A 17,884-nucleotide genomic window follows, 5' to 3' on the forward strand; every position below is an offset into this window, starting at 1 on the left:
CATATAATGTTGGGGGTCCCTAACATGAAAAGGTTTTTGAACACACCACTGAACCGACATGTGTTTTTTTTCAGAAAACTTAGGATTTAGAAGATCCTTTTTTACTGGCTATCATAAATGTTCACATTGTCCTGTTCCTCTCTCTCTCTCTCTCAGGCCGTCAATCAGGCGGGGGCGGGCCCTTACAGCGAGCAGGTCAGCTTCCAGACCCCCGCCACCTGCCCCGACCCGGTCTCCACCCTCTGCCTCCTGGACCACGCCCCCTCGGAGTCGGACCACTCCCCCTCCACCTGCCTCTTCCTGAAGTGGGAGGAGCCGAGTGGCAACGGGGCGGAGATCTCCTCGTACGTCATCGCCCTGGACGGCCAAGCCGTCGCCGAGGAGACCGGGTCCAGTCACCTGGTCACAGGCCTACAGCCTGACAGCGAGTACAGGTACGCTAACGCCTCACTGTGTACATTTGAACCCATTAAGACCTGAGATTCTTTAAAAAAAAAATCAAAATCATAACAGTTTTTGGAAAAAAAATCTTAAAAAAAATGTTTTCAAGATTTTTCAAAAATAGCAGATCTACAAGCTCATAGCGCGGCACTCGGTGCCGCGCTATGAGCTTGTATATCTGCTATTTTTGAATAGCCAAAGACATCTAAAGTGACACAGATGCGTTCCAGGTATCAATGGGTTAATATACATATATCTTTATACCACATCATTGTTTCATCATCTGTTTGCAGTGGTGGAAAGTAACTAAGTACGTGTACTCAAGTGCTGTACTTCAGTTAAATGTTGAGGTATTTGTACTTTACTTGAGCATTTCCACTTTCCAATGCTTTTACTTCCACTCCACTACATCTCAGAGAGGCAAATATTGTACTTTTGCTCCACTACAATTATTTGAAAACTTTAGTTACTAGTTACTTTGTAGATTTTTATTATTATCACAAAACATACATTACCCACTCCAGCCCTATATACATTTGGGCATTCTGAAAATAGCAGATCTACACGCTCACAATGCGTTTTTATACATTTGAAAACATGAAATGGGACATTCTGCATAATGAGTACTTTTACTTTTGGTACTTTAAGTACATTTTGATGCCAATACTTTTGTACTTTTGCTCAAGTAAATTTTGAATACCGGACTTTTACTTGTATCAGAGTATTTCTACATTGTGGAATTGATACTTTTACTTAAGTAAAACATTTGAGTACTTTTTCCACCACTGTCTGTTTGTGGGATTTACTGCATCAGGTAAATGCTGCTATTGACAGTGCTGAGGAAGTGTATATTAAGTTTGAAAACGTAATGATTAGTGTGAATTATGGACACTGTATTTCCATACTAATATCTACACTACAATCGTGTGTGCATTTATCAATTTCTAACTAAAGGTTCCTTCAGTTACATTTGTACACTTAAATGAGTTAAATTAACGCTGAGGATTTTACAGCGTAGGATTATGGTGCTTGCATCAGAAATGATGTCAGACCCTCTTTCACTCGCTCACAAATACAACACAACAACTGCAAGGCAATGTACATCGGCAACCTGCTTGTTAGTATGTGTGCGTGCGTGTGTGCATCTCTGTCTATTTCCAGGAAATAGGAATAAAAGATAGGCTTGTGTGCGTGTGTGCGTGCGCGCGCACGTGTGTCAGTAACAGAGCGGGAGGGGGTGTGTGAAGTGGCCGGGTGATTGCATATTATGGCTTTCATTCTGGGCTTGTTTTTGTTACACCGTCGCTCTGGTCTCTTGCATAATAGCTGCCACTGAGACAGGAACACTGTGTGTGTGTGTGCGTGTGCGTGTGTGTGTGTGTGTGTGTGTGTGTGTGTGTGTGTGTGTGTGTGTGTGTGTGTGTGTGTGTGTGTGTGTGTGTGTGTGTGTGTGTGTGTGTGTGTGTGTACTTGAATTACTGTACTTGTGAGGGCCAAATGTCCCCAGAAGAATAGTCGAATTTGAGAATTCGACATTGTGAGGAGTATTGTTCCCGGTCCTCATAACAGAAAGTGTTGTTTTATGGTTAAAAAAAGAAGAGTTAGGCTTACCATTAGGAAAAGAGGGCTTTGGACGCAGGCATTTAGAGGTTTGGTTTAGGGCTTAGGATTGGAGTTTTCCCTATTTAACCCATTAAGACCTGAAGCCGATTCTACAATTGTCTTCTAAATCCCAACAGTATTCTGGGAGAAAAAAAAACGTATGTTTCTATATCAGTGGTGCTCAATCTTTTTCATGTAAAGGACAGCCAAAATTATATGGATTTGGCCGCCGACCCCCATCTCAAAATATTTTGTTCCAGGGACCCCCCAGAAGCAAGGATTTGAGTTAAAAATGTTCGCTTTAAAACAAAATATATTCAAAGATTTGCACACATTTTCACGATTTTTCAAAAATAGCAGATCTACAAGCTCATGCTGATGTCCTCACAAGTAATAGTAATACAAGTGTGTGTGGGTGGGTGGGGTTGCTGATGACGATAGTTCTGTTATTTACCAGAGAGGGAAACTTTGGATTGTCCTGTTCATATTCATCTGTGTGTGTGTGTGTGTGTGTGTGTGTGTGTTTGGTGTTTTGTTTCAGACTCCAGTTTTTGTTATCTTCGCTTGGAGGGTAGTTCAGAATAATGTAGCTGTGTTTGTGGGTATATTATATGTATGGGAAAATAGTACTTACTGTAAATTGTCTATTGTATAACGTGATGGTATCAAAACACTTAAAGGGATAGTTCACCCTATCGATTAGTCACCCCATGGGGACTTGAATTCATGGATTTGACCAGCGGACCGGTAGGCAGCGGTTCCGGTAGGAGACACAAAGTTGTGTCTCCTACCCTATGTGTAAATGCCCCCTGTGTGTGTGCGTGCGTGCGTGCGCGCGTGCGCGTGTGATTCCAGGGATTCTACCTAATGAATCAACCAGCTGCAGGACTACTGAAAGGTTACTGGCTGCTTTCTGTCAGGAGGGTGTGTGTGTGTGTGTGTGTGTGTGTGTGTGTGTGTGTGTGTGTGTGTGTGTGCGTGTGTGCGTGTGTGTGTGTGTGTGTACTGTATACGTGCGTACACCCGGGCGGCGTGAGGGCATATTCACTTTGCTGCTTGCATGAATTCCAATAAAGGATTGAAGGTGGAGCATCAGGCTGTAAAATGTCAGACGGCAGACACTCTGCAACATGACCTCTCATAGGGATGTTAAGCAGCTAATCAACCTGCAGACACAAACAAGCCCCTTTTACACAGCCTGTTCAAGGGCGGGAAACGTTGGCACCCTTATTCCGCCCCCGCGCTGTTCTGTGAAGACGGTACGGACACGGAATGGGGGGGGGGCGGGCATCGTTTATCGTGATTAAAAAAACGCTCACGATAATCGTATCGCGGAGATTTTGAGTTATCGTGAAATTGTCCTCCATCATACACTAGGAAGAATTTGCCTTTTGTTGAGCTGCAAATTCAGTGCAACTTCCAAAAATAGCAGATCTACAAGCTCACAACGCGTTGCGAGCTTGTAGATCGGCTATTTTTGGTGAATGGTTCCCCCCAGAATAGGGATGCTGGGGGTTCAAGTGGTTAGCTAAAGTGGCATTTTAAGTTTTAAGCGTCTTTTGATTATCGCGATAATATCGTTCATCGCAATAATGTTTGCCACAATAATCGTGACATGTCATTTTCATATCGTCCCATCCCTAGCGGGCAGTGGTGGAAAGTAAGTACTCAAGTACTGTATTTACAGTAAGTAAAATTTTGAGGTGTTTGTACTTTACTTAAGTATTTCCAATTTCCAATACTGTTACTTCTACTCCACTACATCTCAGAGGCAAATATTGTACTTGTACTCCACTACAATTATTTGAAAACTTTAGTTACTTTAGAGATATACATTATTACATTATGAAACATACATTAACCACTTTAGTCCTATTTTATACTTACTATATATCGCGATGCGTTGTGAGCTTGTAGATCTGCTATTTTCAAACATTTCTGTACTTTTACTTTTGGTACTTTAAGTACATTTTGATACCAATTCTTTTGCACTTTTACTCGAGAACATTTTGAACACCAGACTTTTACTTGTAACAGTAGTATTTTATCGTCGCAGTATTGATACTTTTACTTAAAGTTTACTTAAAGTAAAACATTAACGTAAATATAAATAAAGTACTTTTTCCACTACTGGGGCTGGGCATTGCAGTTCCGCCGTTAAGCCAGCAGGGGGAGGTTGTCACAGAGTCCAATCGGCATCTGTGTAAGAGTCCCAGCCGGCATGGCGGGACAGCGGTGTGTGTGTGTGTGTGTGTGTGTGTGTGTGTGTGTGTGTGTGTGTGTGTGTGACGTCCAATGTCCGCCACGCAACGTCCTGCCTTGAACCGTTCCCTTCTCACTTCTCTTCAATTTCTTCCCCAATGTATTTCTGATCTCAAAACCATGTTGCTCGAATAGATCCACCATCGTAACGTTACGCAACAGCAGGTTGTCCCTCTCTCTCTCTCTCTCTCTCTCTCTCTCTGACACACGCACAGTAGTGATTCACGAGTCCACCCTGACCTTACAGTGGCAACAACAACATGTTTAAATCAATTACTCCTAAATGGATAGGCCTAGTCTAAACAATACATACATTTTGTGTTGGTATTTTGCTAAATAAATGCGTAGGCTTTGGTTGATTTGTTGTAAATGTATAAAGTCTACCAACTGTCATCTCAAGGCGTTTGCGTGTGTGCGTGAGTGTGTGCACACGCGTGTGTGTTTGTGTGTGTGTGTGTGTGTGTGTGTGTGAGAGAGAGAGGTGGGAAGAAGAAAAAGAGAGTGAGTAAAGGAGAAAAAAGGGAGAGAGAGAGTGAAAGTACGTTATGAAGTGAGTTTTGTAACTCCAGGACGAGCTGTGAGTCAGTTCTGACCTTACATTGGCAACAACAACAGATTTAAATAAATTACTCTAAATGAACAGTCAGTTCTGACCTCACCGTGGTAATAACAACAGATTTAAATAAATTATTCTAAATTAACAAGCCTAGTCTAAATAATAAAATCAACTATTTTTTTTATTGCTTTTTTTCCCCCACACAGCAGTTGATAAATTGCATTAAAGACACACGGTAGTACAGCACGACATAAATACAAAAACCCACGCCAAGTTGACCAGCTTCACTGCGGTACACCCTGGAATCGCATCAATACATCAACAAGACAGTATGTTGTGAAATAAATGCATATAGGCTATTGTTGTAAATTGTTTAAAAAAAAAGGTCGACCGACAAGCTGTCTTCTCAAGTTGTTTGTGCATGTGTGAGAGGAAATAAGAGTGCGAGAAACTATATGAAGTCAAATTTGAAACTGCAGAATGATCTTTTTGACAACCGAGTGGGTTATGTAGCACGCTCTTTTCATTTGAACAGCCTTTGTGTTGTTCAGTAAAGGAAAATGCTTCATTTCGAGAGCTTCTCAGTCCATGTTGTGTCTGTATGGGAAATAAACGCATAGGCTATGTAAATGTATGAAAAATCCATCTACAGCAGCTGTCACCTTATCCCATTAAGTCCGGGGGAAAGCATCTGTCATTTTAGATTTTAACCACTTTAACCATTATGTTATATTTTGCAAATCGTGATTTTTTTTGTTGTTGTTGCAAATCTTATTTTTTAAAGCGAACATTTGTAACTCAAATCTTTGCTCCAGGGGATTCTACAAATGTCTTCTAAATGTTGCTATAATCAGTGGTTCTCAATTTTTTTTCATGTCAAGGGCCCCCAAAGTTTAAGAACCACTGATATAGATGGGTTTCCCGTTGGTAAACATGAGAGGATGATGCGCGCGCAGTGGAGGGAAGAGCCTGTAGAGGGCGCTATTACCCGCAGCATCTCTGGCCATAGTACATTGATAAAATAAATGGTCTTCACCGGGTTTAATGAAAGTAGATTAAATGATGCAGTTTGTAATATCTTCTTTACTCAATAAAAATGATTTGTCGGAAGTTGGATCTGTCTGTATATAATAGCAGCATTATGCCTATTATGCCTATAATAGCAGCATTATGCCTATCTAAATCCCGAAAATAACAATAGAGTGAATGGCACTTCCGGGTCGTTCTACCTCCCGCATGCGCAGATCGCGCACTCTGCTCTGTGATGACGTCGCGCGGAAACCCATCTATATAGCAACATAAGTAAAAAAAAACAATAATAATTAAAACTGTTAGGATTTAGAAGACATTTGTAGAATCTCCAGAAGCAATAAGATTTGAGTTACAAATGTTCGCTTTAAAGAATATATGTATTCAAAGATTGGACACATTTTCAATATTTTTTTCTAAAATAGCAGATCTACAAGCTCATAGCGCTATGAGCTTGTAGATCTGCTATAAAATAATGGTTAAAGTGGTTACGCAGATGCGTTCCCCGTTTTAATGGGCTAAACAGCATAGTGTAACACTAGACTGTAAGAATATTGTGTCCTATACCTACACCTCCCATTCTTCTGCTTGTTCAACGTGTTCTTTCTTTGGTGTGAAGTCGGGCCAAATGAGCGAGTGTTGTAACACAAAATTGTGTCGATCAACAACAACAAAAAGAAGATAATAATGATTACACGCAGCTGTTCACTTTTATGTGCTTTTGCCACAGTTATTTTTGGTACGTATAGCTCTGACATATACAGACATATCCTGCACATAGGTCTAAGTAGACCTCCACACAGTAAAAACCCTCAGTCTTCATCTATCCATGCATTACTCGGAGAGTGTAACCGAATGGACCCCAATGCAGGTCTATTTGATTCACTTGTACTCTCTCAGTTAAATTAACGCTCAGGATTCTGACAGTGTAGCTACTGTACCAGGAAAAGTACTTGCGGTGCCGCTGGTGATACAACCAGGGATCAGGGATTCATCCGAGGCCACGGCTAAAACGCCAGAGTGGGCTCTTCACCCAAATTACCCAGCGGCCATTAGGACATTAGTTACACAAGCAAGCACACTCACAGAGAACACCCTCGGCACACAATGGACATACATTTCCCATTACTTTCACAAACACGTAGTTTCTCCTCTTAACCCAAAGACCGGGTGAGCATCTGTGTCACTTTAGATGTCTTTGGCTATAAATAGCAGATAAAATCTACAAGCTCGTAGTGCGGCACCGAGTGCCGCGCTACGAGCTTGTAGATCTGCAATTTTTTTGAAAAATCGTGAAAATTAGTGCAAATCTTTGAATGTTTTTTTTTTTTTTTTAAACGAACATTTGTAACTCAAATCTTTGCTTCTGGGCGGTCCCTGGAACAAAATATTTTGAGATGGGGGTCCGCGGCCAAATACATATCACTTTGGCGGTCCTTGACATGAAAAAGTACGAGAACCACCGATGTAGCAACATAGCTTTTTTTTTATTTTTTAAACTGTTAGGATTTAGAAGACATTTTGTAGAATCGGCCTCATGTCTCAAAGGGTTAACTAAACTAAAACGCACTTCATCACATCCCCCCTCTTTCCTGTGATGTGTGTGTGTGTGTGTGTGTGTGTGTGTGTGTGTGTGTTGTGTGCTGTGTGCGCCTGATGCAGCGTGCAGATCCAGGCGGTCAACGCCATCGGCTCCAGCCCCCTGAGCGCGTCGCTACTGGCGAGGACACGCCCCCTCCCGCCAGCCCCGCCTCCCCTCGAGTGCTCGGCGGCCGGACCCCAGAGCCTGAAGCTGAAGTGGGGCGAGAACGCGAGCGGCACGCTGCACGCCCGCGCCCTGCTCTCTGACGACATGGTCTACATGCTGCAGATGGAGGACAAGAACCACAGGTATGCTAGTGGTGGGGGGGAGAAAAAAGGCGCTCGAATGTTTTTACTCTTTAAGTGAAAGTGTGTCAATACTGCAACGTGGAAGTACTCCGGAAGTAAGTCCGGAATTCTGAATTTACTTAAAGTATTGGTATCAAAGTATTGGTATGTACTTAATGTACCAAAAGTCAAAGTACTAAAATGTTTGAAAATAGCAGATCTACAAGCTCACGAGGCGTCGTGAGCTTGTAGATCGGCTATTTTCAAATAGCCTAGGTATAAAATAGGGCTAAAGTGGTTAACGTATGTTTTATAATGTAATCATTTATATCTGCAGAGTAACTAGTAACCAAAGTTTTCAAATAATTGTAGTGGAGTTAAAGTACAATATTTGCCTCCGAGATGTAGTGGAGGAGAAGTAAAAGTATAGACAATTGGAAATACTCCAGTAAAGTAAAAGTACCTCAAAATTGTACTCAAGTACAGTACTTGAGTAAATGTACTTAGTTACAGGTATGGTACAACAGTGCTTTACTCAGTGGGGGCCGCCAGGGGGCGCCAGCAGAAGCGATGGGAAAGGAGAGGAGAAAGGGAAAAAAAGAAAAGAAAGCAAATTCATAAAAACAATACATAAAGTTTTATCATTTCAATTAAAATTCAACGGGCACCGGCCTACTCTGCAACGATGCAAGTTAAGAATGCATGCCCCACCCGGTTATGAAGTACCCGCCTGTCCGTGTCCCTTTTATGCCAATATAAGTCGGACGGTTCTCGAGATACGCGAAGGAAAGATACACGCACGCACGCGCATGTGTAGAGATTTGTGCATTTATAGTAAGGATAGCAGATCTACAATTTTTTTTTAAGCCATTTCATAATAGGGTGGCCATAGCCAGAGGCTATGACTATTTGGGATTCCTGGGGGGGGGGGGGGGGGGGGCCTATCGCAGCTGGTAATAATTCTGTGTGATTTGTTTGACTCTGAGCTTATCGAATCAGTATAATTGACCCACTCTGGACCCCGACGCTAGAGCACGTGTTGCTTTGTTTGCACAAACAACTGGATTTGTTCTCTGTGTGGAAAATGTCCTCCTCCCCACGTTGCTTCTCTTACATAACTGTATGCTGATTGGCTTCAACTTGAGGGTTAAGTGGTGATTCCTTTAGGATTATTTCTGCATACACATATATATCAGATGATATATATATATTACGGGTGGGACGATATGGGTATCTCACGATACGATATCTGTGGCGATATTAGGCCCTCGATAACAATAATATCACGATATTCGATATATTGCGATATCACGATATATTGCATGAAATTTCACCAACGATATATCACGATAGTCCTTGTATCGTAGCGCGGCACCGAGTGCCACGCTACAAGCTTGTAAATCTGCTATTTTTGAAAAATCGTGAAAATGTGTGCAAATCTTTGAATGTATATTGTTTTAAAGCGAACATTTTTAATTAAAATCTTTGCTTCTGGGGGTCCCTGGAACAAAATATTTTGAGATGGGGGTCGTTGGCCAAATACATAGACATTTTGGGGGGTCCTTGACATGAAAAAATTTGAGCACCACTGACATAGAAACATTTTTTTTTTCAGAAAACTGCTGGGATTTAGAAGACATTTTGTAGAATCGGCTTTAGGTCTTAATGGGTTAAAATAATTCTGACACCCTCTCACATCTAAATACAATGTGCCATAAATCACAGAGTTTCTATCACAGACTGTAAGATTTTGCTTCGAAGCACATGATGCAAAATTACCTGGGCAGGAAATAATGAATGCAGTTCTTTCTTGCACTGGTCCTATGAGAAGCGTTTCTCACTGTAAAGCCCAGTTCATAAGCAAAATTCATAATTTGCCAAATACACTACGTGGACAGACAGGAATGACTGCTGTGTGGACATCCAGGAGACACGTGGCTCGTTTTGGGTCCGAGTGGACATACAGCGGAGAGAAGCATGATAAATGTCTATAACATGGGGCACTAATACACTGGATCACGAAAGATCACAAAAGACAAAAAGTCTGCAGACGTGGCCGTGTCTTCGTACCTGTTTTAAAGGATTCTTTCTTTAGACCAAGCAAGAAATAACTGGGTTAAGATCAGAGCTTTCTGTAACGTACGTAGTGGGAAGCGATTGAAGGGATGACCTGGACCTAAAGCCATGTTAGAACTTCAGTAGAGCCTTGGGTTTGTATAGCTAACCGGGCATGATATAAGAATTGATCTGTTCTATCTAAGTAGCGGTTCCATTCATTGTCATTATATGACTAGGCATGTCTCAAAATCACACTTTTTTGCACATTATCCCATTAAGACCTGAGGCCGATAGAGGCACGGTGGCGCAGTCGGTAGCGCTGTCGCCTCACAGCTAGAAGGTCCTGGGTTCGATTCCCGCCTGGGACGCTGTGGGCGCTGGGGGCGTGTCTTCTCCTCCACGTCATCAGCGCTCATACCCTAGGTGGGGTTGGCGAAAGGGCCTACTCTGTGTGGAGTTTGCATGTTGTGTCTCCTAGGGTAGTTAATACCCTCACAAAAACATGTAGTAATCCTGGTCGCTATACCGCCTCCACCATGACAGCCGGGGCGCCTGATGGAGGGGAAGGGAACTGGTTGGAATAACGTGTTCCTTCCACGCGCTACGTCCAACCAGGGAAACTCCCCCCTGTCAGGTGACAAGAAGGTCAGTTGGCTCTCATGCCTGAAGGAAGCATGAGCTCGGCCCTGGCCTCCCTACTGTGGGGGACTAGTGTAGTGCTGGTGTAGGGCTGGTGTAGCGCCCAGGATCACTTAGGAAATTGGCACCGGGTGAAAAATATGGGTTACAAAAATCGCGGGATAAAAATTTAAGAAAAAAAAAAAAAACTGAGGCCGATTCTGCAAACGCCTTCTAAATCAGTAGTGTTTCTATGTGTGAATTGAACATTTTTACACCTGAACAGCTCATTTTCACAGTGAAATATGAGCCTGCAGTCTTTTGGTCACAGGGCGTGCTCTCCAAAACATCCACTGCACCCTGTTGAGCTCTTTTATAAGCCATCTCAACCAACAGCTTGTCAATACAGCTAATCAGGAGTAGGAAAGTCAATAATGCATGTGCACACACACACACACACACACAGACGTGCACAAATACCCTTCCATGTACACACAGTAAACTCCTCTGTGTTGATTTACCCATTTGTTACTGTGTGTGTGTGTGTGTGTGTGTGTGTGTGTGTGTGTGTGTGTGTGTGTGTGCGTGTGCGCGTGCGTGCGTGCTCGTGTCGTAACCAGATGTACCTGGGAGCAGTCACGTTGTAGAGTGAGCCTGGATTGAGCCTTCACCCAATCAAATTCTTAATTTAACTGACCAGTCAGCAGGGGTACAGAGACAGAGAGAGAGACATAAAAAATAGACTCAGGGATGATCAGAAAGCAATGAGGACAGAAAAAAATTTAAAATAATTAATGCACAACTACGCATAGTTAGTCACACGCCGTGGGAAGAGGCAGAGGGAGGCGGGCAATTTTATAATTGTTTTTGAAGAGAGGGCATTAACGCACTGAGACCTGGAACGCATCTGTGTCATTTTACACTATTGGCTATTCAAAAATAGCAGATACACAAGCTCATAGCGCGGCACCGAGTGCCGCGCTACGAGCTACGAACAATTTTTTTTTGTTTTTGAAAAATCGTGAAAATGTGTGCAAATCTAAAAACATTTTTAACTCAAATCTTTGCATCTGGGGGTCCCTGGAACAAAATATTTTCAGGTTGGGGTCCGCGGCCAAATACATATCATTTTGGGGTCCTTCCTTGACATGAAAAAGTTTGAGAACCACTGACATAGAAACATACGTTTAACGTTTTTCAGAATACTGTTGGGATTTAGGAGACATTTGTAGAATCGGCTTCAGGTCTTAATGGGTTAACGCACTGAAATAGAAATGGCTATGAGAGAGAGAGAGAGAGAGAGGCGGGGGAATAAAGGGGAATAGCTGTGAAGAGAGCCGTGTGTTTTCAGTGTGCCCGGGCCACCTGTCCACTTAGCTGCCCTTCGCTACACTTTTTTTGCACCTCTACTCAATGCCCGCTGGCAGCCTGTCACTTTGTTGTAATAAGGTTTGCATGGCGGTTGCCAGGTTGGCAGCAGGCCACCTGGGCTCCCCTCAAATGGTCCAGAGTGCAGCAGGTAACAGATGGGGGGCTTAACGAGCAGGCTGGAATACGTTAACCTCCCTAAAACACACACATACATGCGCACTAGGCCTGTAACGATACAGTAACTGCATCGATGCATCGTTTTGAATTTTCAACCATCTACTATATCGATATGCAAACAGCTAAATATCGTATCGTTTGACTTTGAATCGTATCGAATCGTTTTGCAATGCAAATAATCGTATCGAATCGTTCTGCAATGCAAATAATCAATTATATCAATACTAAGTACTTTTAAGAAGAAAAAAAGAGAAAGAGGGGTTTATATCCAGTATCCAGGTATTTATTTTTCACACAGAATTTTTGGGTAAATAAATAGTTACTATATCGATTTTAAATCATTGAATGGAATCGTATCGTTCTAAATTAACCTGTCCTGTATCGTTCATGTATCGTATCGACTAAATCGCTGAATCGAAACGTATCGTATCGTTCTAAATTAACCTGTATCGTTCATGTATCGTATCGACAACCAAGTATCGTGATACGTATCGAATCGTTGTTAAAACGTATCGTTACACCCCTAATGCGCACGCACGCACACACACACACACACACACACACACACACACACACACACACACACACACACACACACACACACACACACACACACACACAGTGGTGGAAAAATTACCCAAATTCTTTACTTAAGTAAAAGTACCAATACTGACAAGTAAAAGTCCGGAATTCTAAATTTTTACTTGAGTAAAAGTAGAAAAGTATTTGCATCAAAACGTACGTAAAGTACCAAAAGTAAAAGTACTAAAGTGTTTGAAAATATCAGATCTGCAAGCTCACAACGCGTCACGATACGACTAAAGTGGTTAATGTATGTTTCATAATATAATAATTTATATCTGAAAATTAACTAGTAACTAAAGTAAAAGTATTGGAAATGGGAAATACTCAAGTAAAGTACAAATACCTCAAAATTGTACTTAAGTACAGTACTTAAGTAAATGTACTTAGTTACTTTCCACCACTGCGAACACACACACACACACACACACACACACACACACACACACACACACACACACACACACACACATAGTCAGATACCTGAAAGCAGCTTTCCCCCTTTTAAAAGTTGGCACTTTACTTAACATCTATCCATGAAAGCGTTTTGGGCGTGCATAAAGTTTTAACGCTGTGTCCTTCCAGACGTTGATTGTCAGATGCTGTTTGCCAGATGCTAACCCCACAGGGGTGGAGTTTAGCACCTCTGTGCAATCTTCATAGCATCAGGTCAAGCCCAGAAAGCTATGCTGAAAATGAAAGCAGGGCCGGACTGGGACCAAAATTCAGCCCTGGCATTTTGGTTCGGACCGGCCCACCACCCCCCGGGCCGTTTTGTCAACGGGGGGGGGGGGGGGGGGGAGCGTTTCACTGTTTCAGCCCAGCCCTGCACATGAACTCTGCAGCCGCACTGAGGCCCCTGCTGGAAAGCATCTCAGCCCAAACATTAACGTAACTAATAATTGGGCCACGCGACCCTGAAATGACCGTAATAATCCTAAAACGGGAGCGAAAATATATATATATTTTTTTGTGGCCCAGCGGCCCACTGGCCCAGCGGCCCACCGGGCATTTGCCCGGTACGCCAAATGGCCAGTCCGCCGCTGAATGAAAGCGATGAAAGGTATAGTGTCTACATCTTCTGGAGCATTTAGTTTTGCCCCCGTACACGTACGTGTCTAGCTACTCCGCATGTAGATGAACCACTTAAAACCTCTATACTTAGTAAAGTACTACTTAGTTGACTGGGATCAGCTCTGTACTTGTCAAATGTTTTCAATTGAAATGGCCGTTGCAAGCTTTTAGATCAGCTGTTTTCAATGAATATTCCCCCCAGAATAGAATAGAATAGGGATGCTAGGGTTCAAGTGGTTAAAAGCAACCACTCTTGTCAAATATGTATCTATTCTATATCAAGCTATATGCCAACTAATATACTCTGGCTGATACGGTAACCTCAGGGTTTGTCATAGTTTCCCTACACTCATTCCACACACACATTGCTTTAGTCTCTGCTTTCAATCACGGCAATTTTTCCCCCTCCACAAACAAAGCCCTCTAATTGGTAGAATTGCTCCCTAATGACAGCGTGTGATTCCTGACTCATGCTATCTAATTGGCTGCTGCTCAGGACCCATTACTTAAAAAATCATGGCAGCGTTTGTAGATGCATTAGCGGCACATTTCAAACGTTAGCCATGGGAAAGCTGGCGCACCCCATGTCCCCGGGTACATGAGGCTTTGTGGTGCAGCCAGCTTATAGCACTCCGAGACCCCCATCCCAACCCCAACCCCACCTGGCCGATTCCTCATCGGCTTTCTCAGCACAGTCAATTAGAGTGAATTACCTGGAATTTTGTCAGGCAAATTGCCATAGCAACCATCACATACTCATAAATGTATGTCTACGGAGATGGGGTGGAGGGGCTTGTATTGTAAAGAGAGCGGTTTAGTTGAGGACTGTAAATATTGACCGCTTTCCCTCCCTCCAGATCCCTCCAGAAAAAGAAAAAAAAACCACAACTGCAAACGTTTGTAGTAGATTTGATATGATTTACAAGTAAACAGCATTAGCAAAGTGTGCTTTTTTCTTTGTGTTTGTCTCGCTCTTGTGTAACCAGACCGATTTATCTACCGATATTTAGAGGTATTGGCAATTATGCAACAGATGTGTCCTGATTATTAACAATTATAGGTACACATTTGTTTTTATAAATGTAAAAGAAGAATTGCAGCTCACAAAAACGTCTTTTTTTTTATTGATCAGAATTGTTTTGGCACTTGTGACAAAATGTTTTAAAAAAAAAGACATTGGTAATTGGTGGGCTAGGACTCGCCAAAATCTGAATTGGCATCGGACCCAAAAATCTGGCAACAGCCGGGCTCTAGTTGTGAATCTGCCTGCCTTTCCTGTCTGTTCCTCCCTGCCCATATCTGTCTGTCTGCCGGTGGTGTAAAGTAACTAAATACATTTACTCAAGTACAGTACTTAAGTACAATTTTGAGGTACTTTTACTTTACCGGAGTATTTCCAATTTTCAATACTTTTACTTCTACTCCACTACATCTCAGAGGCAAATATTGTACTTTTAATCCACTACAATTATTTGAAAACTTTAGCTACTAGTTACTTTGCAGATATAAATCATTATATTATAAAACATACATTAACCACTTTAGCCCTATTTTATACCTAGGCTAATTGAAAATAGCCGATCTACAAGCTCACAACGCGTCGCATCGCGACGCGTTGTGAGCTTGTAGATTTGCTATTTTCAAACATTTTAGTACTTTTACTTTTGGTACTTTAAGTACATTTTGATACCAATACTTTTGTACTTTTACCCAAGTACATTTTGAATTCCAGACTTTTACTTCCAACAGAGTGCTTCTACATTGCAGTATTGATACTTTTACTAAAGTAAAACATCTGAGTACTTTTTCCACCACTGCTGTCTGCATCCCTATAACCGTCTTTCTCTCTCTCTAACTGCCATCTCCATCATTGTTTCTCATGTTTGTCTCTCTCACACTGTCTCTCTGTCTCTCTGCTGGTCGGTCTCATTCAGATAATTATTTTAGCAAAATAACATCCCATCTGAGGATCCCCGGGGGGGGAAGGGTTAATATTCCTCCTCCCACCACGTCTTTTTTATCTTTCTGCTTAGCTTGTCCTCCCTCGCTCAACGTAGTGAGAGAATGTCACCTCTCTTTCTTTTTTCTTTACTTTCACTCCCTGTGTTGGCTTATTTTATCTGTTTTTCTCTTCCCCTATCCTGTTTTTCTCTCTCTCTCTCTCTCTCTCTCTCTCTCTCTCTCTCTCTCTCTCTCTCTCTCTCTCTCTCTCTCTCTCTCTCTCTCTCTCTCCCACCCTCCTCACTCTCTCTCTCTCTCCCTCCATCCTCACTCCATTGCTCCCCATTGAAATGAAATGAGTAATTTGTTTCTGTCGATAGTGCTCTGAAGACGGGCAATTTGCTCGCTCCTCACCCTATGATTGGGGAAAACATACATGGTACATTCTGTTTTTAAACGTACAATTGCTTAGATATAGAACAGAAAAAAGGCTTTATGTAAATGTGGGAACACAATTGGTGGCTGGAAAAGGAATCCATTGCATTTTGTCTACAAACTAGTGCTTTTACAAACTGCCGCTCTGCCAGAAAATGGTTAGAAAATGAATAATAATAATAACTTAGTACGGATACGGTATGTAGAATCTACAATGAAAGGTATTTGTATATACATGTACTGTCCGTACGCGCCCTGTACTCTGGAAGTGCCTTGAGATTGAATCTGCACAGAATAGAACCAGCAACCTTGAAGAGATTTAGACAGCTACCAAGCACTTTGGTACGTAGCCAAACATTTATCTGCAGGACCTGGGAAAGATGGGTGTCCTTTCTGTTATTTTGCTGTTATTTTAATCTACTTGACCCCAACCCACCCACACACCCCACCCCCGTGTATAGCGCCAGAGAAAAATGGCTGCAATGTGAATGTTGCCAAATGGTGCCTTGAAATGAAGTAAATACATAACATAAATAATGTCACTGCTCTGAGCCTAACGCTGCGTATCATGTATAAAAATAAGTGGTCATAAAATGAACGGTAATGAAAATAATGGGATTATCATTCATAATTAACCCAATAAGGCTTGAGGTTCCGATTCTAATGTCTTCTTTTTTGAAAAAACTCATGTTGCTATGTCAGTGTTTCTCAAACGTTTTCATGTCAAGGGCCCCAAAAATGTACATGTATTCGGCCACGGACCCCCATCCCAAAATATTTTGTTCCGGGGACCCCCAGAAGCAAATATTTCAGTCACAAATGTTCGCTTTAAAAAATATATATTCAAAGATTTGCACACATTTTCTCGATTTTTCCAAAATAGCAGATCTACAAGCTCGTATCTACAAGCTCGTAGCGCGGCACCGAGTGCGCTTGTAGATAGAGCTTGTAGAGCGAGTAATTGTGCGGTGTTGATGTCAGATTGTGACGTGTGTGTGTGTGTGTGTGTGTGTGTGTGTGTGTGTGTGTGTGTGTGTGTGTGTGTGTGTGTGTGTGTGTGTGTGTGTGTGTGTGTGTGTGTGTGTGTGTGTGTGTGTGTGTGTGTGTGTGTGGCCCTGGTAGTGTGACGCAGCACCACCAACAACAACACCACAATAAATCAGACGGGAGAAACACATCACTTCTCTCTAGCACAGCTATAGCTCTCTAATAAACTATTAACTATCTCTCTCCCCCTGTCGCTCTCATTTCCTCTTCTTCATTGCTCTCTTTCTTTCTCTCTCTCTCTGTTCCTCGCCTTTGGTGTGATCCTCATTCTTTGTCGTCTCCTACCACCCCATAGCCGTACGTCCTGGCCTCCTTTTTATTTTATTTGCCTGTTTCTCTTTTCCTCGCTCTCTCGTTTGTCATTTTGATATCTTCTTCTTTCTCTCGCTCCTGCCATTCTCTCCTCCAGCTTTTTAATCCTCTATCTCCCCATCCATCCATCCCTCCCTCCCTTCCGTTACGTTCCTCTTCTCTCAATCTTCCTTCCTTCATTCCTTCCTTCCTGGTCCAAACACTTTTAACTTATTTTTCGCCAAGCTGTAAATCCTCCTTTTTCATATCGACTACCCTGCAAATTCATAATGTTCACACTCACTTGGTCTTTCACCCAGTTCCATTCATCTATCAAACCCTCATCATTTTCCACTCACCTCGTCTTACCACATATTTTCTTTTGTGTGTGAATCCTTTTTGTGACTCAGATGTCTCCCTCTGAGCATTCTCTCTCTCTCTCTCTCTCTCTCTCTCTCTCTCTCTCTCTCTCTCTCTCTCTCTCTCTCCCTCCTTACTCTTTTTTTCCAGCGAGACCGTATTAGCCGAACA

General features: G+C 42.3%; 1 protein-coding gene across 1 annotated transcript in view; it reads left to right on the plus strand.

The window, feature by feature from the left end:
- fndc3ba (fibronectin type III domain containing 3Ba) overlaps nucleotides 1–17,884 on the plus strand; it is a 164,587-nt gene that overhangs the window by 133,624 nt on the left and 13,079 nt on the right. The window contains exons 23-24 of the mRNA XM_080414878.1: nucleotides 157–434; nucleotides 7,553–7,780. Coding sequence (XP_080271004.1) covers nucleotides 157–434; nucleotides 7,553–7,780 — 506 coding nt within the window. The remainder of the gene's footprint in view (nucleotides 1–156; nucleotides 435–7,552; nucleotides 7,781–17,884) is intronic.

Source organism: Gymnoscopelus braueri, assembly GCF_963280865.1.
Source record: "Gymnoscopelus braueri genome assembly, chromosome: 19".
NCBI lineage: Eukaryota > Metazoa > Chordata > Actinopteri > Myctophiformes > Myctophidae > Gymnoscopelus > Gymnoscopelus braueri.